Source organism: Pseudophryne corroboree, chromosome 10 (assembly GCF_028390025.1).
Source record: "Pseudophryne corroboree isolate aPseCor3 chromosome 10, aPseCor3.hap2, whole genome shotgun sequence".
Taxonomy (NCBI): Eukaryota; Metazoa; Chordata; class Amphibia; order Anura; family Myobatrachidae; genus Pseudophryne; species Pseudophryne corroboree.
In genome coordinates, this window is record NC_086453.1 from 286,040,048 (window position 1) to 286,067,773 (window position 27,726).

A 27,726-nucleotide genomic window follows, 5' to 3' on the forward strand; every position below is an offset into this window, starting at 1 on the left:
AGCTTGCATTGAAAATAAAAGAAAATCTTTATGCTAATGTTCTTATGGGTAGTTTCATATCTGTTCATAACAGACTCATGGAAACGTAACAATGAAGCTGCTGACACATTGGTCCACCACAGGGGGCGATAATGAAACATATACACAAACATTTCAGGGAGGTTCTTACTTGTGCTGGGAAAAGACAAGTTGCCTCCGCCATCCTGTTCATAAGACTCTGCCACGCGCTGCTTCTCGCCCAGCTGGACAGTTAACAAAATATCAGGATTCGCCAAACCACAGTCTGGATGGACAAAACAACAGCAGAAAAAACAATTCATAAGAATAAGATAGGTGACATTTCTGATAGTGGTATATCATTGGCACAGGTGTCAGTGGTAAATCTTATTTACTCATAACATGTGCAGCTAATCTCTGTTTTCTTCAAAGATATAACACAGCAATTACATCTGAACTATTGCCATATAGGGGCAATAAGTATTTAATTACATTTTTCTAAATAGTTAAGCAGCCAGAAAAAGTAAAACTGGGTCATTTGAGATGAACTGACCTTTCCTGCTGTCTTTGTAAACTGCACCAATTTAATGCTCTTTGATTTTTCAACAAATTGTTGTGATTTTTGAGTATCCCATATCCAAATATTCCGAAATACGGAATATTTTGAGTGAGAGTGAGATAGTGAAACCTTTGTTTTCTGATGGCTCAATGTACACAAACTTTGTTTAATACACAAAGTTATTAAAAATATTGTATTCAATGACCTTATTGCTGTGTGTATAAGGTGTATATAAAACATAAATGAATTGTGTGAATGTAGACACACTTTGTTTAATGCACAAAGTTATTACAAATATTGGCTAAAATGACCTTCAGGCTGTGTGTATAAGGTATATATTAAACATAAATGCATTCTGTGCTTAGACTTAGGTCCCATCACCATGATATCTCATTATGGTATGCAATTATTCCAAAATACGGAAAAATCTTCTGGTCCCAAGCATTTTGGATAAGGGATACTCAACCTGTATTCAAATATTTAACACTGGAGTAATCACAAAAACTCAAATTCTTCTCTCAAAGACCATTAAGGAAGACTGGCAGCATGGTGTATAAAAGCAGGGGCAGTAACTTTTATCTGGCAGATTGAGCCCTCACATTTTCAGAATCTCTCTGCGCATGTTACATCTGCCCCACCTGCAGTACAACATGGTTTTGTTCAGTTGCTTGCTTTTTTGGTTTGCTAACAAACCTGAGCAACCCCTAGTGTTCCAAATCCCGGGCCAGCCACGGGACTTTGGTGTAAAAGGGGTATAAATGACAAACAAAAAGCTCAATCCGTACAAAACTTCCCCTACAATAGCAATACCTAACGTAGAAAAGCGGATTTAATTTCAAAAACTTTATTTAAATCGTTTTACTTATGTAGCTATTGCAATTAACATAGTAACTAAGGTTGAAAAAAGACAATTGTCCATCGAGTTCAACCTATTTGTGGTCTCCTATGCAGTCTTATTATAGGACTAGTTATTTTATGTTAGGACTAGTTATATTAACTATAATGCGTGCCTACGCACCATAACCCTGAATATCTTTATCCAATAGGAATTTATCTAACCCATTCTTAAAGGTGTTGACTGAGTCCGCAGTTAATACTCTATCAGACAGGGAATTCCAAACACGTATTGCCCTTACTGTGAAAAATCCTTTTCGCCTCAATGTGCGGAAACTCCTCTCCTCTAACCTAAGCGAGTGACCACATGTCCTCTGTGCTGATCTTATAGAAAACAGGTCCCTCCCAAGCTCTGTGTATTGACCCCTTATATATTTGTAGATGTTGATCAAGTCCCCTCTTAGGGTGTGTACACACGGTGAGATATTTTCTTTCGATTTTGACTGTATAGTCAAAATCGCGAGAAAAGTTAGTGCAGATCGCAAGGTGAAAGTCACCTTGCGATCCCGATGCGCGCTCCCGCCAGGTCGGCATCGCAAGAAAAGATAGACTGTGCAGGCAAGTCAATCCTTGCTAGATCGGTGTACTATCTAGTTCATCTCACATGTCAATGACATCTCACATAAGCCAAAATCTCACATAAGACAAAATCGTAAGCACACATAGTCCATATCTCAAGAAAAGTTAGTCAAAATCTGTGCTATCTGGGCTACGGGGAGTTCAGGGGAAATCGGGCATAGCCAGGATCTCACCGTGTGTACACACCCTAAAGGTGTGTACACACGGTGAGATTTTTTCTTTCGATTTTGACTATATAGTCAAAATCGCAAGAAAAGTTAGTGCAAATCGCAAGGTCAAAGTCACCTTGCGATCCCAATGCGCGGCCTGCCAGGTCGGCATCGCAAGAAAAGATAGACTGTGCAGGCAAGTCAATCCTTGCTAGATCGGTGTACTATCTAGTTCATCTCACATGTCAATGACATCTCACATAAGCCAAAATCTCACATAAGCCAAAATCGTAAGCACACATAGTACATATCTCAAGAAAAGTTAGTCAAAATCTGTCCTATCTGGGCTCCGGGGAGTTCAAGGGAAATCGCAAGTAAAAATCGAACATAGCAAGGATCTCACCGTGTGTACACACCCTTAGTCTCCTCTTTTCCAGTGTAAACATGCCTAGCCTGGCAAGCCTTTCTTCATATTCCAGCGTCTCCATGCCCTTGATTAGTTTGGTCGCCCGCCTCTGAACCTTTTCTAGCTCCAGGATATCCTTTTTGTAATATGGTGCCCAAAATTGCACTCTCGTCCCTTGCATCAATTCCCCGTTTTATGCATGCTAATATCTTATTAGCCTTCTTTGCTGCACTCCTGCTTTGGGTACTGCTGCTTAATTTGTTATCTATGTGAACCCCTAAGTCTTTTTCCAGTACAGAATCCCCTAGTATTACCCCATTTAGTATGTAGGTGTAATTTTTGGTCTTGCCCCCACAGTGCATTACCTTACACTTGTCTGTGTTGAATCTTATTAAGTGTAACTGTTTTAATCTATATTAATAATGTATTTGTTTAACACAAGGTGAGGATAGCTGCAATATTTAACAGGCTTTATTATAAAGCTTGAGTCATATATCTAATCGCAAGTAATGCTAAAACCTTCAGCCCATCCCATGATACACATAGAATTATTTTTTTCTTTTCTATCAATTATGCAAAATACTGAACCTAATAAAACAGTCATGATAAGGACTGTACAGCTACGTAATAATACAGGATTTTTATTAGTTCATTAGACTGTTTTAAAACTCACTGTCCTTACAAAAAAAAATAAAAAAATAAGAATTTACTTACCGATAATTCTATTTCTCGTAGTCCGTAGTGGATGCTGGGGACTCCGTCAGGACCATGGGGAATAGCGGCTCCGCAGGAGACAGGGCACAAAAAATAAAGCTTTAGGATTAGGTGGTGTGTACTGGCTCCTCCCCCCATGACCCTCCTCCAAGCCTCAGTTAGGATACTGTGCCCGGACGAGCGTACACAATAAGGAAGGATATTGAACCCCGGGTAAGACTCATACCAGCCACACCAATCACACCGTATAACTTGTGATCTGAACCCAGTTAACAGTATGACAAACGTAGGAGCCTCTGAACAGACGGCTCACAACAAATAACAACCCGATTTTTTTGTAACAATAACTATGTACAAGTATTGCAGACAATCCGCACTTGGGATGGGCGCCCAGCATCCACTACGGACTACGAGAAATAGAATTATCGGTAAGTAAATTCTTATTTTCTCTAACGTCCTAAGTGGATGCTGGGGACTCCGTCAGGACCATGGGGATTATACCAAAGCTCCCAAACGGGCGGGAGAGTGCGGATGACTCTGCAGCACCGAATGAGAGAACTCAAGGTCCTCCTCAGCCAGGGTATCAAATTTGTAGAATTTTGCAAACGTGTTTGCCCCTGACCAAGTAGCAGCTCGGCAGAGTTGTAATGCCGAGACTCCCCGGGCAGCCGCCCAGGATGAGCCTACTTTCCTTGTGGAATGGGCCTTGACAGATTTAGGTTGTGGCAAGCCTGCCACAGAATGTGCAAGTTGAATTGTGCTACAAATCCAACGAGCAATCGTCTGCTTAGAAGCAGGAGCACCCATCTTGTTGGGTGCATACAATATAAACAGTGAGTCAGACTTTCTGACTCCCGCCGTTCTTGAAATATATATTTTCAATGCCCGGACCACGTCCAACAACTTGGAATCCTCCAACTCGTTAGTAGCCGCAGGCACCACAATAGGCTGGTTCAGGTGAAACGCTGACACCACCAGGCAGAAAATGAGGACGCGTCCGCAGTTCTGCCCTGTCCGTATGGAAAATCAGATATGGGCTCTTATATGATAAAGCCGCCAATTCTGATACTCTCCTGGCTGAAGCCAGGGCCAGTAGCATGGTTACTTTCCATGTAAGATACTTCAACTCCACCGATTTGAGCGGCTCAAACCAATGGGATTTGAGAAAATCCAAGACTACATTAAGATCCCACGGTGCCACTGGGGGCACAACCGGGGGCTGTATATGTAGTACTCCTTTTACAAAAGTCTGGACTTCAGGAACTGAAGCCAATTCTTTCTGGAAGAAAATCGACAGGGCCGAAATTTGAACCTTAATGGACCCCAATTTGAGGCCCATAGACAATCCTGTTTGCAGGAAATGTAGGAATCGACCCAGTTGAAATTCCTCCGTGGGGGCCTTCCTGGCCTCACACCACGCAACATATTTTCTCCAAATGCGGTGATAATGTTGTGCAGTCACCTCCTTCCTGGCTTTTACCAGTGTAGGAATGACCTCTTCCGGAATGCCTTTTTCCCTTAGAATTCGGCGTTCAACCGCCATGCCGTCAAACGCAGCCACGGTAAGTCTTGGAATAGACACGGTCCCTGCTGAAGCAGGTCCCGTCTTAGAGGTAGAGGCCACGGATCCTCCGTGAGCATCTCTTGAAGTTCCGGGTACCAAGTTCTTCTTGGCCAATCCGGAGCCACTAGTATCGTTCTTACTCCCTTTTGCCGTATAATTCTCAGTACTTTTGGTATGAGAGGCAGAGGAGGGAACACATACACTGACTGGAACACCCACGGTGTTACCAGAGCGTCCACAGCTATTGCCTGAGGATCTCTTGACCTGGCGCAATACCTGTCCAGTTTTTTGTTGAGGCGGGACGCCATCATATCCACCATTGGTTTTTCCCAACGGTTCACAATCATGTGGAAGACTTCTGGATGAAGTCCCCACTCTCCCGGGTGTAGATCATGTCTGCTGAGGAAGTCTGCTTCCCAGTTGTCCACTCCCGGAATGAATACTGCTGACAGTGCTATCACATGATCTTCCGCCCAGCGAAGAATCCTTGCAGCTTCTGCCATTGCTGTCCTGCTTCTTGTGCCGCCCTGTCTGTTTACGTGGGCGACTGCCGTGATGTTGTCCGACTGGATCAACACCGGCTGACCCTGAAGCAGGGGTTTTGCCAGACTTAGAGCATTGTAAATCGCTCTTAGCTCCAGTATATTTATGTGAAGAGACATCTCCAGGCTTGACCATACTCCCTGGAAGTTTCTTCCCTGTGTGACCGCTCCCCAGCCTCTCAGACTGGCATCCGTGGTCACCAGGACCCAGTCCTGTATGCCGAATCTGCGGCCCTCTAACAGATGAGCACTCTGCAACCACCACAGAAGAGACACCCTTGTCCGTGGCGATAAGGTTATCCGCTGATGCATCTGCAGATGCGATCCGGACCATTTGTCCAGCAGATCCCACTGAAAAGTTCGTGCGTGGAATCTGCCGAATGGAATCGCTTCGTAAGAAGCCACCATCTTTCCCAGGACTCTTGTGCATTGATGCACAGACACTTTCCCTGGTTTTAGGAGGTTCCTGACAAGTTCGGATAACTCCCTGGCTTTCTCCTCCGGAAGAAACACCTTTTTCTGAACCGTGTCCAGAATCATTCCCAGGAACAGCAGACGTGTCGTCGGGGTCAACTGAGATTTTGGAAAATTCAGAATCCACCCGTGTTGTTGCAGCACTAGTTGGGTTAGTGCTACTCCGTCCTCCAGCTGTTCTCTGGACATTGCCCTTATCAGGAGATCGTCCAAGTAAGGGATAATTAATACGCCTCTTCTTCGCAGAAGAATCATCATTTCGGCCATTACCTTGGTAAAGACCCGAGGTGCCGTGGACAATCCAAACGGCAGCGTCTGAAACTGATAATGACAGTTTTGCACCACGAACCTGAGGTACCCTTGATGTGAAGGGCAAATTGGGACATGCAGGTAAGCATCCTTTATGTCCAGGGACACCATAAAGTCCCCTTCTTCCAGATTCGCTATCACTGCTCTGAGTGACTCCATCTTGAACTTGAATTTTTGTATGTACAGGTTCAAAGATTTCAGATTTAGAATAGGTCTTACCGAGCCGTCCGGCTTCGGTACCACAAATAGCGTGGAGTAATACCCCTTTCCCTGTTGTAGGAGGGGTACCTTGACTATCACCTGCTGAGAAAACAGCTTGTGAATGGCTTCCAATACCGTCGCCCTGTCTGAGGGAGACGTTGGCAAAGCAGACTTTAGGAACCGGCGAGGGGGAGACTTCTCGAATTCCAACCTGTAACCCTGAGATACTACCTGCAGAATCCAGGGGTCCACCTGTGAGCAAGCCCACTGTGCGCTGAAATTCTTGAGTCGACCCCCCACCGCTCCTGAGTCCGCTTGTAAGGCCCCAGCGTCATGCTGAGGGCTTTGCAGAACCCTGGGAGGGCTTCTGTTCCTGGGCAGGGGCTGCTTGCTGCCCTCTCTTACCCCTTCCTCTGCCCCGAGGCAGATATGACTGTCCTTTTGTCCGCTTGTTCTTATAGGACCGAAAGGACTGCGGCTGAAAAGACGGTGTCTTTTTCTGTTGGGAGGGGGTCTGAGGTAAAAAAGTGGATTTTCCGGCAGTTGCCGTGGCCACCAGATCCGATAGACCGACGCCAAATAATTCCTCCCCTTTATACGGCAATACTTCCATATGTCGTTTGGAATCCGCATCACCTGACCACTGTCGCGTCCATAAACTCCTTCTGGCAGATATGGACATCGCATTTACTCTCGATGCCAGAGTGCAAATATCTCTCTGCGCATCTCGCATATAAAGGAAAGCATCCTTTAATTGCTCTATAGTCAATAAAATACTGTCCCTATCCAGGGTATCAATATTTTCAGTCAGGGAATCCAACCAGACGACCCCAGCACTGCACATCCAGGCTGAGGCGATGGCTGGTCGCAGTATAACACCAGTATGTGTGTATATACTTTTTAGGGTAGTTTCCAGTCTCCTATCCGCTGGATCCCTGAGGGCGGCCGTATCAGGAGACGGTAACGCCACTTGTTTTGATAAGCGTGTGAGCGCCTTATCCACCCTAGGGGGTGTTTCCCAGCGCGCCCTAACCTCTGGCGGGAAAGGGTATAATGCTAATAACTTTTTTGAAATTAGCATTTTTCTATCTGGGTTAACCCACGCTTCATCACATACATCATTTAATTCCTCTGATTCAGGAAAAACTACAGGTAGTTTTTTCACCCCCCACATAATACCCCTTTTTGTGGTACTTGCAGTATCAGAGATATGCAAAGCCTCCTTCATTGCCGTGATCATATAACGTGTGGCCCTACTTGAAAATACGTTTGTTTCATCACCGTCGACACTAGATTCAGTGTCTGTGTCTGGGTCTGTGTCGACCGACTGAGGTAAAGGGCGCTTTATAGCCCCTGACGGTGTCTGAGACGCCTGGGCAGGTACTAACTGGTTTGCCGGCCGTCTCATGTCGTCAACTGATTTTTGTAATGTGCTGACATTATCACGTAATTCCATAAACAAAGCCATCCATTCCGGTGTCGACTCCCTGGGGGGTGACATCACCATTATCGGCAATTGCTCTGCCTCCACACCAACATCGTCCTCATACATGTCGACACACACGTACCGACACACAGCAGACACACAGGGAATGCTCTTATCGAAGACAGGACCCCACTAGCCCTTTGGGGAGACAGAGGGAGAGTTTGCCAGCACACACCCAAGCGCTATAATATATATGGGAACAACCTTATATAAGTGTTGTTCTTTATAGCAGCTTAAGTATATCAAAATATCGCCAATAAAATGCCCCCCCTTTCTGTTTTACCCTGTTTCTGTAGTGCAGTGCAGGGGAGAGTCCTGGGAGCCTTCCTCACAGCGGAGCTGAGCAGGAAAATGGCGCTGTGTGCTGAGGAGAATAAGCTCCGCCCCCTATTTCGGCGGGCTTTTCTCCCGTAGTTTTAGATAACTGGCATGGGTTAAATACATACATATAGCCTCAATGGCTATATGTGATGTATTCTTTTGTCATAAAGGTAATAAATATTGCTGCCCAGGGCGCCCCCAGCAGCGCCCTGCACCCTCCGTGACCGCTTGGTGTGAAGTGTGTGACAACAATGGCGCACAGCTGCAGTGCTGTGCGCTACCTTCATGAAGACTGAAGAGCCTTCTGCCGCCTGTTTCCGGACCTTCAATCTTCAGCATCTGTAAGGGGGGTCGGCGGCGCGGCTCCGGGACGAACCCCAGGGTGAGACCTGTTTTCCGACTCCCTCTGGAGCTAATGGTGTCCAGTAGCCTAAGAATCCAATCCATCCTGCACGCAGGTGAGTTGAAATTCTCTCCCCTAAGTCCCTCGATGCAGTGAGCCTGTTGCCATCACCATTATCGGCAATTGCTCTGCCTCCACGCCAACATCGTCCTCATACATGTCGACACACACGTACCGACACACAGCAGACACACAGGGAATGCTCTTATCGAAGACAGGACCCCACTAGCCCTTTGGGGAGACAGAGGGAGAGTTTGCCAGCACACACCCAAGCGCTATAATATAGATTGCACCCTGCTCGGACGGGCACAAAAACCTAACTGAGGCTTGGAGGAGGGTCATGGGGGGAGGAGCCAGTACACACCACCTAATCCTAAAGCTTTATTTTTTGTGCCCTGTCTCCTGCGGAGCCGCTATTCCCCATGGTCCTGACGGAGTCCCCAGCATCCACTTAGGACGTTAGAGAAAAAAAGATCCCAAACCACCACCCACTCCACCCCAAAAATGTAAGTCAATAAAGTGCACACACTCCCTCCCAGACCTAGTCCGCAACATGGTTTCTACGAAGTCATTCAGAGACTAAAGGTGGGTAGACACTGGTAGATATATTTGCCGATCAATTGATCGGCAGATATATCTATGGACGGATCGGGCAGTGTGTTGAGCATACACACTGCCAGATCGGTCGGGGACTGACGTCATGAACTTGGCGAGCATGTACACACGCTGCCCAGTTCAGATGTCAATCACCTCCGGCTGCCGCAGCATGTGTACGTGCGGGGTACCCACACAGCGACACGCCATTATATCAGTAAATTGGCCGTCGGCTGTGCTGCAGGGCCGACGCGATACATCTGTGAACGACGGAGTTCACAGACATATCGCCTGTACACACTGGCCAACAAAACCGCGATATATCGGCCGTTCAAGAGAACAGCCGATATATCGGCCAGTGTATACCCACCTTCACGCAGATGCTAAAGACCTCCCTCTTTGTTGCAAATATCTTGTGTATATACAGCTTTACCAATAGAAGCTCGGAATGAAATATAGACAATACGGGATCCGGTCTCTAGGTCGACAGTAACTAGATCGACCACTATTGGTCGACTGTAACTAGGTCGACAGGGTCTCTAGGTCGACAGGTCAAAAGGCCAACATGAGTTTTTCACGATGTCTCTTTTTTTTTTTAAACTTTTCATACTTAATGATCCACATGGACTACAATTGGGAACGGTAACCTGTGCCGAGTGCAGCGGCAGCAGAGGGAGGCACCTTGCCCGAAGTTCGCTCGCCATGTGAGGGACACGGTGCACTAATTGGGGTTCCCGGTCACTCTACGAAGAAAACAACACCACAAAAAAAACTCACGTCGACTTTTGACCTAGACCATGTCGACCAATAGTGATCGACGTAGACACTGTCGACCTAGTTACTATCTACCTTCCATACCACACCCATACAATACTGTGCAAAAACTTTAGGCAGGTGTGTTTCAACCTACAAATGAAAATGATGATCATCACCTGTTTGGTATGATTGGTTAATCATACATCTGACTATAATCCTACAAAATCCCTGACTTTGTGCAAGGGTACCTAGAAAAATTGATGCTGTTTAAGGCAAAGGGTAGTCACACCAAATATTGATTTCATTTAGATTTCTCTTCTGTTCGTTCACTTTGCATGTTGTTAATTGGTAAAAGGAGATTTATGGTAAGACTTACCAAGGTTAAATCTTTTCTGCAAGGTACACTGGGTTCCACAGCTAATACATCGGGGTGTAGAGATAGATCTTGATCCAGAGGCACCAACAGGCTAAAGCTTTAGACTGTCCCAGGATGCATTGCACCGCCTCCTCTATAGCCCCGCCTCCAGGCACTGTGAGCTCAGTTTTGTTAACCAGTCCAATGCAGAAGCAGGTAAGAGAGAAGGTAGATGTTAGTCACATAGAACCACGTTCTCACGACAGAAGGGACTAGTGGCTAATGCCATACAAACCCAAGGACGCTAAGTCCGTCAGTGTGGGCGCCCTGTGGAAACTAGTGTAGTTCGCAGAATGAGATTTAACCATGGTAAGTCTACCATAAATCTCCTTTTCTGTAGCGGGGTACACTGTGTTCCACAGGGAATACATCGGGGATGTCCTAAAGCAGTTCCTCATGGGAGGGGACGCACCTTAGCGTGTATAAGAACCCGGCGTCCAAAGGAAGCATTCTGGGATGCGGAAGCATCATAGGCATAGAACCTAATGAACGTGTTCACTGAGGACCACATAGCCACCTTGCACAATTGTTCTGCGGATGCGCCACGACGGGCCGCCCAAGAAGGTCCAACAGACTGAGTAGAATGGGCCTTAATAGCAGCAGGAGCTGGGAGTCCATCCTGTGCATAAGCTTGTGCAATCACCATTCTAATCCATCTGGCCAAGGTTTGCTTATTCGCAGCCCAGCCACGTTTGTGGAAACCAAATAGTACAAAAAGGGCATCTGACCTCCTAATAGAGGCAGTCCTTTCCACATATAGTTGTGCTCATAAGTTTACATACCCTAGCAGAATTTGTGATTTTCTGGCCATTTGTCAGAGAATATGAATGATAACTCACAAACTTTTCTTTCACTCATGGTTAGTGGTTGGGTGAAGCCATTTATTGTCAAACAACTGTGTTTACTCTTTTTAAATCATAATGACAACAGAAACTACCCAAATGACCCTGATCAAAAGTTTACATACCCTGGACATTTTGGCCTGATAACATGCACACAAGTTGACACAAACGGGTTTGAATGGCTACTAAAGGTAACCATCCTCACCTGTGATCTGTTGTAATCAGTGTGTGTGTATAAAAGGTCAGTGAGTTTCTGGACTCCTGAAAGACCCTTGTATCTTTTATCCAGTGCTGAACTGACGTGTCTGGATTCTGAGTCATGGGGAAAGCAAAAGAACTGTCAAAGGATCTGCGGGAAAAGGTAATTGAACTGTATAAAACCGGAAAGGGATATAAAAAGATATCCAAGCAATTGAGAATGCCAATCAGCAGTGTTCAAACTCTAATTAAGAAGTGGAAAATGAGGGATTCTGTGGAAACCATATCCCGGTCAGGTAGACCAACAAAAATTTCAGCCACAACAGCCAGGAAAATTGTTCGGGATGCAAAGAAAAATCCACAAATAACTTCAGCTGAAATACACGACTCTCTGAAAATAAGTGGTGTAGTTGTTTCAAGATGCACAATAAGGAGGCATTTGAAGAAAAACGGGCTGCATGGTCGAGTCGCCAGAAGAAAGCCATTACTACGCAAATGCCACAAAGCATCCCGCTTACAATACTCCAAACAGAACAGAGACAAGCCTCAAAACTTCTGGAACAAAGTAATTTGGAGTGATAAGACCAAAATTGAACTTTTTGACCACAACCATAAACGTTACATTTGGAGAGGAGTCAACAAGGCCTATGATGAAAGGTACACCATTCCTACTGTGAAACACGGAGGTGGATCTCTGATGTTTTGGGGATGTGTGAGCTACAAAGGCACTGGAAACTTGGTCAAAATTGATGGCAAGATGAATGCAGCATGTTATCAGAAAATACTGGAGGAAAATTTGCACTCATCAGCCCGGAAGCTGCGCATGGGACGTACTTGGACATTCCAACATGACAATGATCCAAAACACAAGGCCAAGTCGACCTGTCATTGGCAACAGCAGAATAAAGTGAAGGTTCTGGAGTGGCCATCTCAGTCTCCTGACCTCAATATCATTGAGCCACTCTGGGGAGATCTCAAACGTGCAGTTCATGCAAGACAGCCCAAGAATTTACAGGAACTGGAGGCTTTTGCCAAGAAGAATGGGCAGCTTTACCATCTGAGAAAATAAAGAGCCTCATCCACAACTACCACAAAAGACTTCAAGCTGTCAATGATGTTAAAAGGGGCAATACACGGTATTAAGAACTGGGGTATGTAAACTTTTGATAAGGGTCATTTGGGTAGTTTCTGCTGTCATTATGATTTAAAAAGAGTAAACACGGTTGTTTGACAATAAATTGCTTCACCCAACCACTAAACATGAGTGAAAGAAAAGTTTGTGAGTTATCATTCATATTCTCTGACAAATGGCCAGAAAATCACAAATTCTGCTAGGGTATGTAAACTTATGAGCACAACTGTATATACTGAGAGCCCATACCACATCCAAAGACTGCTCTTTGGGGGACAAGTCAGAAGAGATAAAGGCCGGAACCAGAATCTCTTGGTTAAGGTGAAAAGATTACACCACTTTAGGTAAATAACCTGGGCGAATTCTAAGAACTGCCCGGTCACAATGGAATATTAAAAAGTGTGGGCGACAGGACAAAGCGCTTAAGTCCGACACCCTTCTAGCAGAGGCAATAGCCAGTAGAAACAGGACCTTGGCCGTGAGCCATTTAAGGTCCACTGGCTCAAGAGGTTCAAATGGAGACTCTTGCAGGGCATTCAGGACAACAGACAGATCCCATGGAGCCACAGAAGGGACATAGGGTAGCTGAAGCCGCAGTACGCCATGAGTGAATGTATGATAGTCAGTCGTAGACGCAATTTTGTTCTGAAACCACACCGACAAGGCAGATATGTGAGCCTTGAAGGAGGCCAGACGAAGTCCTAAATCCAGGCCTTGTTGCAAAAAAGCTAAAAGTCCGGAAGTACTAAACTTGTAAACATCATAATTCTTAGCAGCAAACCAGGTGAAGTAAGAATTCCAGACCCTATAATAAATCCGTGCAGAAGCTGGTTTGCGGGCCTTTAGCATAGTTTGAATAACCGCCTCGGAGAATGCTTTCGCACTCAGGAGTGAAGCTGCAAGAGCCACGTCGTCAAAGCCAGTCTGGCCAGGTCGGGGTAGAACGAGGAGTTCTGGGCGTTGAGGAAGTAGAAGAGGACGCTCTATCGACAGACCCTGCAGGTCTTACAACCAATGCTGTCTGGGCCACGCTGGAGCGACTAGAAGTAGTATTCCTCTTTCTTGCTTGAACTTCCGTAGTACCCTGGGCAGGAGTGACAAAGGAGGGAGCACGAAGGGAAGCCAAAAGTTCCATGGAATTTCCAGTGCGTCCACGAACGCTGCTTGAGGATCCCTTGTTCTTGATCCGAAGACCGGAACTTTGTGATTGTGTCGAGACGCCATCGGGTCTACATCTGGTAGGCCCCACTTGTCCACTAGGAGTTGAAAGACTTCCTGATGAAGACTCCACTCTCCGGCGTGCACATCCTGACGAATGAGGAAATCCGCTTCCCAGTTAGGGACTCCCGGAATGAACACCTCCGATATTGCTGGCAGATGTCGTTCCGCCCAATGAAGGATTTTTGACACTTCCATCATTGCCTTGATGAATTATGTACACCATCAAGGTGGCGTTGTTTGATTGTACTTGAACAGGCCTGTTCTGTATTAGAGGCGGGGCAAGCGTCAAAGCATTGAACACTGTTCGCAATTCCAGAATGTTTATAAGGAGAAGAGATTCCTCCTTGGTCCACCGACCCTGGAGAGAGTGTTGCTCCAGCACCACGCCCTAACCCCTCAGACTGGCATCCGTAGTCAGTAGGACCCAGTTGGGAATCCAGAAGGGACGGCCCCTGCTCAACTGTTCAGTGACAAACGAACCTCCGGAGTCAAGTAGATCAATTGAGACCTGATCTGATGAGGCAGGCCATCCCACTTGGAAAGGATTAACCTCTGTAGAGGGCAGGAATGAAATTGAGCATACTCTACCATGTTGAATGCTGACACCATGAGGCCCAGTACTTACACTGCCGAGTGTACAGACACTCTTGGGCGAGAGAGAAAGTATCTGATCCTGTCCTGAAGTTTCAGGACTTTTTCTGGAGACAGAAACAGTCTTTGGCTGTGTGTGTCCAGCAGTGCCCCCAGGTTCACCATGCTCCAAGCAGGGACCAGCGAGGACTTCTTCCAGTCAACGAGCCACCCATGGACATGTAGGAAGCGTACCGTCAGTTGCAGATGACTGAGGAGGACATCTTGGGAGTTCGCCAGGATCAGCAAGTCGTCCAGATACAGCAGGGTCCCGATTCCGACGACGGAGATGAGCCGTTATAACGGCCATAACCTTGGTGAAGATGCGAGGAGCTGTGGCCAGTCCAAACGGCAGAGCCTGGAACTGATAAGGAAGGTTGCCAATTGCAAACCGCAGATATTGCTGATGCGATATGGCAATAGGTATATGCAGATAAGCATCTTGTATATCTAGGGATACCATATAATCTATGGGTTCCAAGGCCAGTACAACTGAGCGCAGCGTTTCCATAGGAATTTGGAGACTCTCACAAATATGTTCAGTGACTTGAGGTTGAGTATAGGCCGGAAAGACCCATTGGGTTTCGGAACTAGAAACAAGGTCGAGTATATCCTCCGCCTCTCTGGGACAGGGGTACAGGCACTACCACTCCTGTATCCAGGAGGGAATGCACAACCAGGTGTAGAGCTTGCGCCTTCAACGGGTCCGAAAGGGGGACCGTTGTTCGAAACTGGCGAGGGGGACGTCTCTTGAAAGAGACTGCATACCCGTGAAAGACAACTTCTCGCACCCATGCGTCTGAAGTGGTCCACCTTCCACGACCTCAACCACAGAATTCGGCGAGCCAGGATGGACGTAGTCGACGCCTTGGCCGCCATTACACCTGCCTCAGAGGACGCCTCCTGAATATAATGGGAGGCGGTGGTAATATGAGACAGATATTGTCTGGCAGTGTCCGATAAATCCTGAGGCAGCTCATCCTCTAATGCCTGAACCAATGCTTCAATTCCTTTTGCGGCCCAGGAGGCTGCTATAGTGGGTCTATGTACAGCACCTGTAAGGGAGTAAACAGACTTCAGGCATCCCTCCACACGCTTATCTGTCGATTCCATTTAGTGAGGTGACAGGCAGAGTAGATGACACCACAAGACGGGTGACATAGGAATCCACCGGCGGCGGATTTTCCCACTTGTTACACAACTCAGCAGAGATATGATAACGAGCTAACATCTTTTCTCTGACGTCCTAGTGGATTGCTGGGAACTCCGTAAGGACCATGGGGGGGAATAGACGGGCTCCGCAGGAGACTGGGCACTCTAAAAGAAAGATTAGGTACTATCTGGTGTGTACTGGCTCCTCCCTCTATGCCCCTCCTCCAGACCTCAGTTAGAATCTGTGCCCGGCCAGAGCTGGGTGCTCCTAGTGGGCTCTCCTGAGCTTACTAGAAAGAAAGTATTTGTTAGGTTTTTTATTTTCAGTGAGATCTGCTGGCAACAGACTCACTGCTTCGTGGGACTGAGGGGAGAGAAGCAAACCTACCTGCGTGCAGCTAGCTTGTGCTTCTTAGGCTACTGGACACCATTAGCTCCAGTGGGTTCAAACACAGGGCCTGACCTCGATCGTCCGTTCCCGAAGCCGCGCCGCTGTCCCCCTTGCAGAGCCAGAAGACAGAAGAAAGGAGATGAAATCCGCGGCAGAAAACTCCGGTCTTCATTAAGGTAGCGCACAGCACTGCAGCTGTGCGCCATTGCTCCCACTGCACACCACACACTCTGGTCACTGTAGGGTGCAGGGCGCTGGGGGGGGGGCGCCCTGGGCAGCAATAAGAATACCTTTTGGCACATTATGCACATAATACAGTCTGGAAAACTGTATATGTGCAAAAAACCCCGCCATTAAGATATACAAAACGCGGGAGAAGCCCGCCGCTGAGGGGGCGGGGCCATCTTCCTCAGCACACCAGCACCATTTTCTCTTCACTGCTCCGCTGGAAGGACGCTCCCCAGGCTCTCCCCTGCAGTATCCTGTACATGAAGGGTAAAAAAGAGAGGGGGGGGGCACATAAATTTAGGCGCAAATAATAAGAATTTACTTACCGATAATTCTATTTCTCGTAGTCCGTAGTGGATGCTGGGGACTCCGTGAGGACCATGGGGAATAGCGGCTCCGCAGGAGACTGGGCACAAAAGTAAAGCTTTAGGACTACCTGGTGTGCACTGGCTCCTCCCCCTATGACCCTCCTCCAAGCCTCAGTTAGGATACTGTGCCCGGACGAGCGTACACAATAAGGAAGGATTTTGAATCCCGGGTAAGACTCATACCAGCCACACCAATCACACCGTATAACTTGTGATCTAAACCCAGTTAACAGCATGATAACAGAGGAGCCTCTAGAAAAGATGGCTCACTACAGCAATAACACGATTTTTGGTAACAATAACTATGTACAAGTATTGCAGACAATCCGCACTTGGGATGGGCGCCCAGCATCCACTACGGACTACGAGAAATAGAATTATCGGTAAGTAAATTCTTATTTTCTCTGACGTCCTAGTGGATGCTGGGGACTCCGTAAGGACCATGGGGATTATACCAAAGCTCCCAAACGGGCGGGAGAGTGCGGATGACTCTGCAGCACCAAATGAGAGAACTCCAGGTCCTCCTCAGCCAGGGTATCAAATTTGTAGAATTTTACAAACGTATTTGCTCCTGACCAAGTAGCTGCTCGGCAAAGTTGTAAAGCCGAGACCTCTCGGGCAGCCGCCCAAGATGAGCCCACCTTCCTTGTGGAGTGGGCATTTACAGATTTTTGGCTGTGGCAGGCCTGCCACAGAATGTGCAAGCTGAATTGTACTACAAATCCAACGAGCAATAGTCTGCTTAGAAGCAGGAGCACCCAACTTGTTGGGTGCATACAGGATAAACAGCGAGTCAGATTTTCTGACTCCAGCCGTCCTGGAAACATATATTTTCAGGGCCCTGACAACGTCTAGCAACTTGGAGTCCTCCAAGTCCCTAGTAGCCGCAGGCACCACAATAGGTTGGTTCAGGTGAAACGCTGAAACCACCTTAGGGAGAAACTGAGGACGAGTCCTCAATTCCGCCCTGTCCGAATGGAAAATCAGATAAGGGCTTTTACAGGATAAAGCCGCCAATTCTGACACGCGCCTGGCACAGGCCAGGGCCAACAGCATGACCACTTTCCATGCGAGATATTTTAACTCCACAGATTTAAGTGGTTCAAACCAATGTGACTTTTGGAACCCAAAAACTACATTGAGATCCCAAGGTGCCACTGGAGGCACAAAAGGAGGCTGTATATGCAGTACCCCTTTTACAAACGTCTGAACTTCAGGGACTGAAGCTAGTTCTTTTTGGAAGAAAATTGACAGGGCCGAAATTTGAACCTTAATGGACCCCAATTTCAGGCCCATAGACACTCCTGTTTGCAGGAAATGTAGGAATCGACCCAGTTGAATTTCCTCCGTCGGGCCTTACTGGCCTCGCACCACGCAACATATTTTCGCCAAATGCGGTGATAATGTTTTGCGGTTACATCCTTCCTGGCTTTGATCAGGATAGGGATGACTTCATCCGGAATGCCTTTTTCCTTCAGGATCCGGCGTTCAACCGCCATACCGTCAAACGCAGCCGCGGTAAGTCTTGGAACAGACAGGGTCCTTGCTGGAGCAGGTCCCTTCTTAGAGGTAGAGGCCACGGATCCTCCGTGAGCATCTCTTGAAGTTCCGGTTACCAAGTCCTTCTTGGCCAATCCGGAGCCACGAATATAGTGCTTACTCCTCTCCATCTTATAATTCTCAGTACCTTGGGTATGAGAGGCAGAGGAGGGAACACATACACTGACTGGTACACCCACGGTGTTACCAGAGCGTCTACAGCTATTGCCTGAGGGTCCCTTGACCTGGCGCAATACCTGTCGAGTTTTTCCCAACGGTTTATAATCATGTGGAAGACTTCTGGGTGAAGTCCCCACTCTCCCGGGTGAAGGTCGTGTCTGCTGAGGAAGTCTGCTTCCCAGTTGTCCACTCCCGGAATGAATACTGCTGACAGTGCTATCACATGATTTTCCGCCCAGCGAAGAATCCTTACAGCTTCTGCCATTGCCCTCCTGCTTCTTGTGCCACCCTGTCTGTTTACGTGGGTGACTGCCGTGATGTTGTCCAACTGGATCAACACCGGCTGACCTTGAAGCAGAGGTCTTGCTAAGCTTAGAGCATTGTAAATGGCCCTTAGCTTCAGGATATTTATGTGAAGTGATGTCTCCAGGCTTGACCATAAGCCCTGGAAATTCCTTCCCTGTGTGACTGCTCCCCAGCCTCGCAGGCTGGCATCCGTGGTCACCAGGACCCAGTCCTGAATGCCGAATCTGCGGCCCTCTAGAAGATGAGCACTCTGCAACCACCACAGGAGGGACACCCTTGTCCTTGGTGACAGGGTTATCCGCTGATGCATCTGAAGATGCGACCCGGACCATTTGTCCAGCAGGTCCCACTGGAAAGTTCTTGCGTGGAATCTGCCGAATGGGATTGCTTCGTAGGAAGCCACCATTTTTCCCAGAACCCTTGTGCATTGATGCACTGAGACTTGGCTCGGTTTTAGGAGGTTCCTGACTAGCTCGGATAACTCCCTGGCTTTCTCCTCCGGGAGAAACACCTTTTTCTGGACTGTGTCCAGGATCATCCCTAGGAACAGAAGACGAGTCGTCGGAACCAGCTGCGATTTTGGAATATTGAGAATCCTACCGTGCTGCCGCAACACTACCTGAGATAGTGCTATACCGACCTCCAACTGTTCTCTGGATCTTACCCTTATCAGGAGATCGTCCAAGTAAGGGATAACTAAAACTGCCTTCCTTCGAAGGAGTATCATCATTTCGGCCATTACCTTGGTAAAGACCCGGGGTGCCGTGGACCATCCAAACGGCAGCGTCTGAAACTGATAGTGACAGTTCTGTACCACAAACCTGAGGTACCCTTGGTGAGAAGGGTAAATTGGGACATGAAGGTAAGCATCCTTGATGTCCAGAGACACCATGTAGTCCCCTTCTTCCAGGTTCGCAATCACTGCTCTGAGTGACTCCATCTTGAATTTGAACTTCTGTATGCAAGTGTGCAAAGATTTTAGATTTAAAATCGGTCTCACCGAGCCGTCCGGCTTCGGTACCACAACAGTGTGGAATAATACCCCTTTCCTTGTTGCAGGAGGGGTACCTTGATTATCACCTGCTGGGAATACAGCTTGTGAATGGCTTCCAAAACTGCCTCCCTGTCGGAGGGAGACGTCGGTAAAGCCGACTTTAGGAAACGGCGAGGGGGAGACGTCTCGAATTCCAATTTGTACCCCTGAGATACCACCTGAAGGATCCAGGGGTCTACTTGCGAGTGAGCCCACTGCGCGCTGAAATTCTTGAGACGGGCCCCCACCGTGCCTGAGTCCGCTTGTAAAGCCCCAGCGTCATGCTGAGGGCTTGGCAGAGGCGGGAGAGGGCTTCTGTTCCTGGGAACTGGCTGATTTCTGCAGCCTTTTTCCTCTCCCTCTGTCACGGGGCAGAAATGAGGAACCTTTTGCCCGCTTGTCCTTATGGGAACGAAAGGACTGCGCCTGATAATACGGCGTCTTCTTATGTTGAGAGGCGACTTGGGGTAAAAACGTGGATTTCCCAGCTGTTGCCGTGGCCACCATGTCTGAAAGACCGACCCCAAATAACTCCTCCCCTTTATAAGGCAATACTTCCATATGCCGTTTGGAATCCGCATCACCTGACCACTGTCGTGTCCATAACCCTCTTCTAGCAGAAATGGACAACGCACTTACTCTTGATGCCAGTCGGCAAATATTCCGCTGTGCATCACGCATATATAGAAATGCATCTTTTAAATGCTCTATAGGCAATAATATACTGTCCCTATCTAGGGTATCAATATTTTCAGTCAGGGAATCCGACCACGCCAACCCAGCACTGCACATCCAGGCTGAGGCGATTGCTGGTCGCAGTATAACACCAGTATGTGTGTAAATACATTTTAGGATACCCTCCTGCTTTCTATCAGCAGGATCCTTAAGGGCGGCCATCTCAGGAGAGGGTAGAGCCCTTGTTTTGACAAGCGTGTGAGCGCTTTATCCACCCTAGGGGGTGTTTCCCAACGCACCCTAACCTCTGGCGGGAAAGGATATAATGCCAATAACTTTTTAGAAATTATCAGTTTTTATCGGGGGAAACCCACGCTTCATCACACACCTCATTTAATTTCTCAGATTCAGGAAAACTACAGGTAGTTTTTCCTCACCGAACATAATACCCCTTTTGGTGGTACTCGTATTATCAGAAATGTGTAAAACATTTTTCATTGCCTCAATCATGTAACGTGTGGCCCTACTGGAAGTCACATTTGTCTCTTCACCGTCGACACTGGAGTCAGTATCCGTGTCGGCGTCTGTATCTGCCATCTGAGGTAACGGGCGCTTTAGAGCCCCTGACGGCCTATGAGACGTCTGGACAGGCACAAGCTGAGTAGCCGGCTGTCTCATGTCAACCACTGTCTTTTGTAAAGAGCTGACACTGTTAATTCCTTCCAACAGTTCACCCACTCAGGTGTCGACCCCCTAGGGGGTGACATCCCTATTACAGGCAATTTGCTCCGCCTCCACATCATTTTCCTCCTCATACATGTCGACACAAACGTACCGACACACAGCACACACACAGGGAATGCTCTGATAGAGGACAGGACCCCACTAGCCCTTTGGGGAGACAGAGGGAGAGTTTGCCAGCACACACCAGAGCGCTATATATATACAGGGATAACCTTATATAAGTGTTTTCCCCTTATAGCTGCTGTATTGTTAATACTGCGCCTAATTAGTGCCCCCCTCTCTTTTTTAACCCTTTCTGTAGTTTAGTGACTGCAGGGGAGAGCCAGGGGAGCTTCCCTCCAACGGAGCTGTGAGGGAAAATGGCGCCAGTGTGCTGAGGAGATAGGCTCCGCCCCTTTTTCGCGGACTTTTCTCCTGCTTTTTTATGGATTCTGGCAGGGGTTAAAATTCATCCATATAGCCCTGGGGGCTATATGTGATGTATTTTCGCCAGCCAAGGTGTTTTTATTGCTGCTCAGGGCGCCCCCCCCTGCAGGGCGCCGCCCCGCCCTGCACCCTCAGTGACCGAAGTGTGAAGTGTGCTGAGGAGCAATGGCGCACAGCTGCAGTGCTGTGCGCTACCTTGGTGAAGACAGGATGTCTTCTGCCGCCGATTTTCCGGACCTCTTCTTGCTTCTGGCTCTGTAAGGGGGCCGGCGGCGCGGCTCTGGGACCGGACTCCATGGCTGGGCCTGTGTTCGATCCCTCTGGAGCTAATGGTGTCCAGTAGCCTAAGAAGCCCAATCCACTCTGCACGCAGGTGAGTTCGCTTCTTCTCCCCTTAGTCCCTCGATGCAGTGAGCCTGTTGCCAGCAGGTCTCACTGAAAATAAAAAACCTAAAACTAAACTTTTCGCTAAGCAGCTCAGGAGAGCCACCTAGTGTGCACCCTTCTCGTTCGGGCACAAAAATCTAACTGAGGCTTGGAGGAGGGTCATAGGGGGAGGAGCCAGTGCACACCAGGTAGTCCTAAAGCTTTACTTTTGTGCCCAGTCTCCTGCGGAGCCGCTATTCCCCATGGTCCTTACGGAGTCCCCAGCATCCACTAGGACGTCAGAGAAAAGAAAATAAGCAGCTATTGGGAAAAATCACTCAGTATAGTGTAAATCCCTGTGTTATATAGCGCTGTGGTGTGTGCTGGCATACTCTCTCTCTGTCTCCCCAAAGGACTTTATGGGGTCCTGTCCTCAGTCAGAGCATTCCCTGTGTGTGTGCGGTGTGTCGGTACGGCTGTGTCGACATGTTTGATGAGGAGGGTTACGTGGAGGCGGAGCAAGGGCAGATAAGTGTGGTGTCGCCCCCGACGGGGCCGACACCGGATTGGATGGATGTGTGGAAGGTCTTAACAGACAGTGTCAACTCCTTACATAAAAGGTTCGATGACGCAGCAGCCTTGGGACAGCCGGGATCTCAGCCCGCGCCTGCCCAGGCGTCTCAGAGGCCATCAGGGGCTCATAAACGCCCGCTAGCTCAGATGGTAGACACAGATGTCGACACAGAGTCTGACTCCAGTGTAGATGAGGATGAGACAAATGCACAGTCTACAAAAGCCATCCGATGCATGATTACTGCAATGAAAAATGTATTGCACATTTCTGATATTAACCCGGTTACCACCAAGAAGGGTATTATGTTTGGGGAGAAAAAGCAGCCAGTGACTTTTCCCCCATCTGATGAATTAAATGATTTGTGTGAGGAAGCGTGGAGTTCCCCCGATAAGAAACTAGTGATTTCTAAAAGGTTACTGATGGCGTACCCTTTCCCGCCAACGGACAGGTTACGTTGGGAAACATCCCCTAGGGTGGACAAGGCGCTCACACGCTTATCAAAAAAGGTGGCACTGCCGTCTCAGGATACGGCCGCCTTAAAGGAGCCTGCGGATAGAAAGCAGGAAGCTATCCTGAAGTCTGTGTATACACACTCAGGTACTATACTGAGACCTGCTATTGCTTCAGCATGGATGTGTAGTGCTGCAGCCGCATGGTCTGATTCCCTGTCAGACAACATTGATTCCCTCGACAGGGATACTATTTTGCTAACCATAGAACAAATAAAAGACGTCGTCTTATATATGCGGGATGCACAGAGGGACATTTGCCTGCTGGCATCTAGAATTAAAGCAATGTCCATTTCTGCCAGGAGAGTATTATGGACTCGGCAGTGGACAGGTGATGCTGATTCTAAAAGACAAATGGAGGTTTTGCCTTATAAGGGTAAGGAATTGTTTGGGGACGGTCTCTCGGACCTCGTATCCACGGCAACAGCCGGGAAGTCAACTTTTTTACCTCAGGTTCCCTCACAGCCTAAGAAAGCACCGTATTATCATGTACAGTCCTTTCGGCCTCAGAAAGGCAAGTGGATCAGAGGCGCATCCTTTCTGCCCAGAGGCAGGGGTAGAGGAAAGAAGCTGCACCAGGCAGCCAGTTCCCAGGAACAAAAATCCTCCCCCGCTTCCTCTAAGTCCACCGCATGACGCTGGGGCTCCACAGGCGGAGCCGGGTGCGGTGGGGGCGCGTCTCCGAAACTTCAGCAACCAGTGGGTTCGCTCACAAGTGGATCTCTAGGCTGTACAAATTGTATCTCAGGGATACAAGCTGGAGTTCGAGGCGACTCCCCCTCGCCGTTACCTCAAATCAGCCTTGCCAGCTGCTCCCAGGGAAAGGGAGGTAGTACTGGCGGCAATTCACAAGCTGTACCTCCAGCAGGTGATAATCAAGGTCCCCCTCCTTCAACAGGGACGGGGTTACTATTCCACAATGTTTGTGGTACCGAAACCAGACGGTTCGGTGAGACCCATTCTAAATTTAAAATCCTTGAACACTTATATAAGGAAGTTCAAGTTCAAAATGGAATCGCTCAGGGCGGTTATTGCAAGCCTGGAAGAGGGGGATTTTATGGTGTCGCTGGACATCAAGGATGCTTACTTGCATGTCCCCGTTTACCCACCTCACCAGGAGTACCTCAGGTTTGTGGTACAGGATTGTCATTACCAATTCCAGACGTTGCCGTTTGGTCTGTCCACGGCACCGAGAGTATTTACCAAGGTAATGGCCGAAATGATGATACTCCTTCGGAAAAAGGGAGTTATAATTATCCCGTACTTGGACGATCTCCTTATAAAGGCGAGGTCCAGAGAGCAGTTGTTAGTCAGCGTAGCACTCTCTCAGGAAGTGTTGCAACAGCACGGCTGGATTCTGAATATCCCAAAGTCGCAGCTGATTCCTGCGACGCGTCTGCTCTTCCTGGGCATGATTCTGGACACAGAACAGAAGAAGGTGTTTCTCCCGGTGGAGAAGGCCCAGGAATTGTCATCTCTGGTCAGGGACCTCCTGAAACCAAAACAGGTGTCGGTGCATCACTGCACGCGAGTCCTGGGAAAGATGGTGGCTTCTTACGAAGCAATTCCCTTCGGCAGGTTCCATGCAAGGATCTTTCAGTGGGATCTGTTAGACAAATGGTCCGGATCGCATCTTCAGATGCATCGGTTGATCACCCTGTCCCCAAGGGCCAGGGTGTCTCTGCTGTGGTGGCTGCAGAGTGCTCATCTTCTTGAGGGCCGCAGATTCGGCATACAGGACTGGGTCCTGGTGACCACGGACGCAAGCCTCCGAGGATGGGGGGCAGTCACTCAGGGAAGGAACTTCCAAGGACAATGGTCAAGTCAGGAGACTTCACTACACATAAATATACTGGAACTAAGGGCCTATTACAACGCCCTGAGTCAAGCAGAGCCCCTGCTTCAAAACCAACCAGTGCTGATTCAATCAGACAACATCACGGCGGTCGCCCATGTAAACCGCCAGGGCGGCACAAGAAGCAGGATGGCGATGGCAGAAGCCACAAGGATTCTCCGATGGGCGGAAAATCACGTGCTAGCACTGTCAGCAGTGTTCATTCCGGGAGTGGACAACTGGGAAGCAGACTTCCTCAGCAGGCACGACCTCCACCCGGGAGAGTGGGGACTTCATCCAGAAGTCTTCACGCAGATTGTAAACCGTTGGGAACGGACACAGGTGGACATGATGGCGTCCCGCCTCAACAAAAAGCTAAAATAAATATTGCGTCAGGTCACGGGACCCTCAGGCGATAGCTGTGTACGCACTAGTGACACCGTGGGTGTACCAGTCGGTTTATGTGTTCCCTCCTCTTCCTCTCATACCCAAGGTACTGAGGATAGTAAGAAAGAGAGGAGTAAGAACTATACTCATCGTTCCGGATTGGCCAAGAAGAACTTGGTACCAAGAACTACAAGAAATGATCTCAGAGGACCCATGGCCTCTGCCTCTCAGACGGGACCTGTTACAGCAGGGGCCTATCTGTTCCAAGACTTACCGCGGCTGCGTTTGACGGCATGGCGGTTGAACGCCGGATCCTAACGGAAAAGGGCATTCCAGATGAGGTGATTCCTACGCTGATAAAGGCTAGGAAAGACGTGACAGCACAACATTATCACCGTATATGGCGAAAATATGTTGCTTGGTGTGAGGCCAGGAAGGCCCCTACAGAGGAATTCCAGCTGGGTCGATTCCTGCACTTCCTAAAGTCAGGAGTGACTATGGGCCTAAAATTAGGATCCATAAAGGTCCAGATTTCGGCCCTATCTATTTTCTTTCAAAAAGAACTGGCTTCACTGCCTGAAGTTAAGACGTTTGTTAAGGGAGTGCTGCATATTCAGCCCCCTTTTGTGCCTCCAGTTGCACCTTGGGATCTTAACGTTGTGTTGGCTTTCCTGAAATCACACTGGTTTGAGCCACTTAAGACCGTGGAGCTAAAATATCTCACGTGGAAAGTGGTCATGCTATTGGCCTTAGATTCGGCTAGGCGTGTGTCAGAATTGGCGGCTTTGTCATGTAAAAGCCCTTATCTGATCTTCCATATGGACAGGGCAGAATTAAGGACTCGTCCCCAATTTCTCCCTAAGGTGGTATCAGCGTTTCATTTGAACCAACCTATTGTGGTGCATGCGGCTACTCGGGACTTGGAGGACTCCAAGTTACTAGATGTAGTCAGGGCTTTAAAAATCTATGTAGCCAGGACGGCTGGAGTCAGGAAAACTGACTCGCTGTTTATACCTGCATGCACCCAACAAGCTGGGTGCTCCTGCTTCAAAGCAAACTATTGCGCGCTGGATCTGTAACACGATTCAGCAAGCTCATTCTGCGGCAGGATTGCCGCATCCTAAATCAGTAAAAGCCCATTCCACAAGGAAGGTGGGCTCTTCTTGGGCGGCTGCCCGAGGGGTCTCGGCTTTACAGCTTTGCCGAGCTGCTACTTGGTCGGGTTCAAACACATTTGCTAAGTTCTACAAGTTTGATACCCTGGCTGAGGAGGACCTTGCCTTTGCTCATTCGGTGCTGCAGAGTCATCCGCACTCTCCCGCCCGTTTGGGAGCTTTGGTATAATCCCCATGGTCCTTACGGAGTTCCCAGCATCCACTAGGACGTCAGAGAAAATAAGAATTTACTCACCGGTAATTCTATTTCTCGTAGTCCGTAGTGGATGCTGGGCGCCCGTCCCAAGTGCGGACTCTCTGCAATACATGTATATAGTTATTGCTTAACTAAAGGGTTATTGTTATGAGCCATCTGTTACTGAGGCTCAGTTGTTGTTCATACTGTTAACTGGGTATGGTTATCACAAGTTGTACGGTGTGATTGGTGTGGCTGGTATGAGTCTTACCCTGGATTCCAAATCCTTTCCTTGTTGTGTCAGCTCTTCCGGGCACAGTTTCCTTAACTGAGGTCTGGAGGAGGGGCATAGAGGGAGGAGCCAGTGCACACCAGATAGTACCTAATCTTTCTTTTAGAGTGCCCAGTCTCCTGCGGAGCCCGTCTATTCCCCTCCATGGTCCTTACGGAGATCCCAGCATCCACTACGGACTACGAGAAAATAAGATTTTACTTACCGGTAAATCTATTTCTCGTAGTCCGTAGTGGATGCTGGGAACTCCGAAAGGACCATGGGGAATAGCGGCTCCGCAGGAGACTGGGCACAACTAAAGAAAGCTTTTAGGTCACCTGGTGTGCACTGGCTCCTCCCACTATGACCCTCCTCCAAGCCTCAGTTAGGACACTGTGCCCGGACGAGCTGACATAATAAGGAAGGATTTTTAATCGCGGGTAAAACTCATACCAGCCACACCAATCACACCGTATAACTCGTGATACTATACCCAGTTTAACAGTATGAAAACAACTGAGCCTCTCAACAGATGGCTCAACAATAACCCTTTAGTTAACAATAACTATGTACAAGTATTGCAGACAATCCGCACTTGGGATTGGCGCCCAGCATCCACTACGGACTACGAGAAATAGATTTACCGGTGAGTAAAATCTTATTTTCTCTGACGTCCTAGTGGATGCTGGGAACTCCGAAAGGACCATGGGGATTATACCAAAGCTCCCAAACGGGCGGGAGAGTGCGGATGACTCTGCAGCACCGAATGAGAGAACTCCAGGTCCTCCTCAGCGAGGGTATCAAATTTGTAGAATTTTGCAAACGTGTTTGCCCATGACCAAGTAGCAGCTCGGCAAAGTTGTAAAGCCGAGACCCCTCGGGCAGCCGCCCAAGATGAGCCCACCTTCCTTGTGGAATGGGCTTTTACTGATTTAGGATGCGGCAGTCCAGCCGCAGAATGCGCCAGCTGAATTGTGCTACAAATCCAGCGAGCAATAGTCTGCTTA

General features: G+C 48.2%; 1 protein-coding gene across 4 annotated transcripts in view; it reads right to left on the bottom strand.

Annotated features, from left to right (window-relative positions):
• LOC134966532 (zinc finger protein 182-like) overlaps positions 1 to 27,726 on the bottom strand; it is a 243,477-nt gene that overhangs the window by 92,519 nt on the left and 123,232 nt on the right. For all 4 annotated transcript variants that reach the window (XM_063943335.1, XM_063943334.1, XM_063943332.1 and 1 more), the window contains one exon: positions 170 to 283. In XM_063943335.1, coding sequence (XP_063799405.1) covers positions 170 to 283 — 114 coding nt within the window. The remainder of the gene's footprint in view (positions 1 to 169; positions 284 to 27,726) is intronic.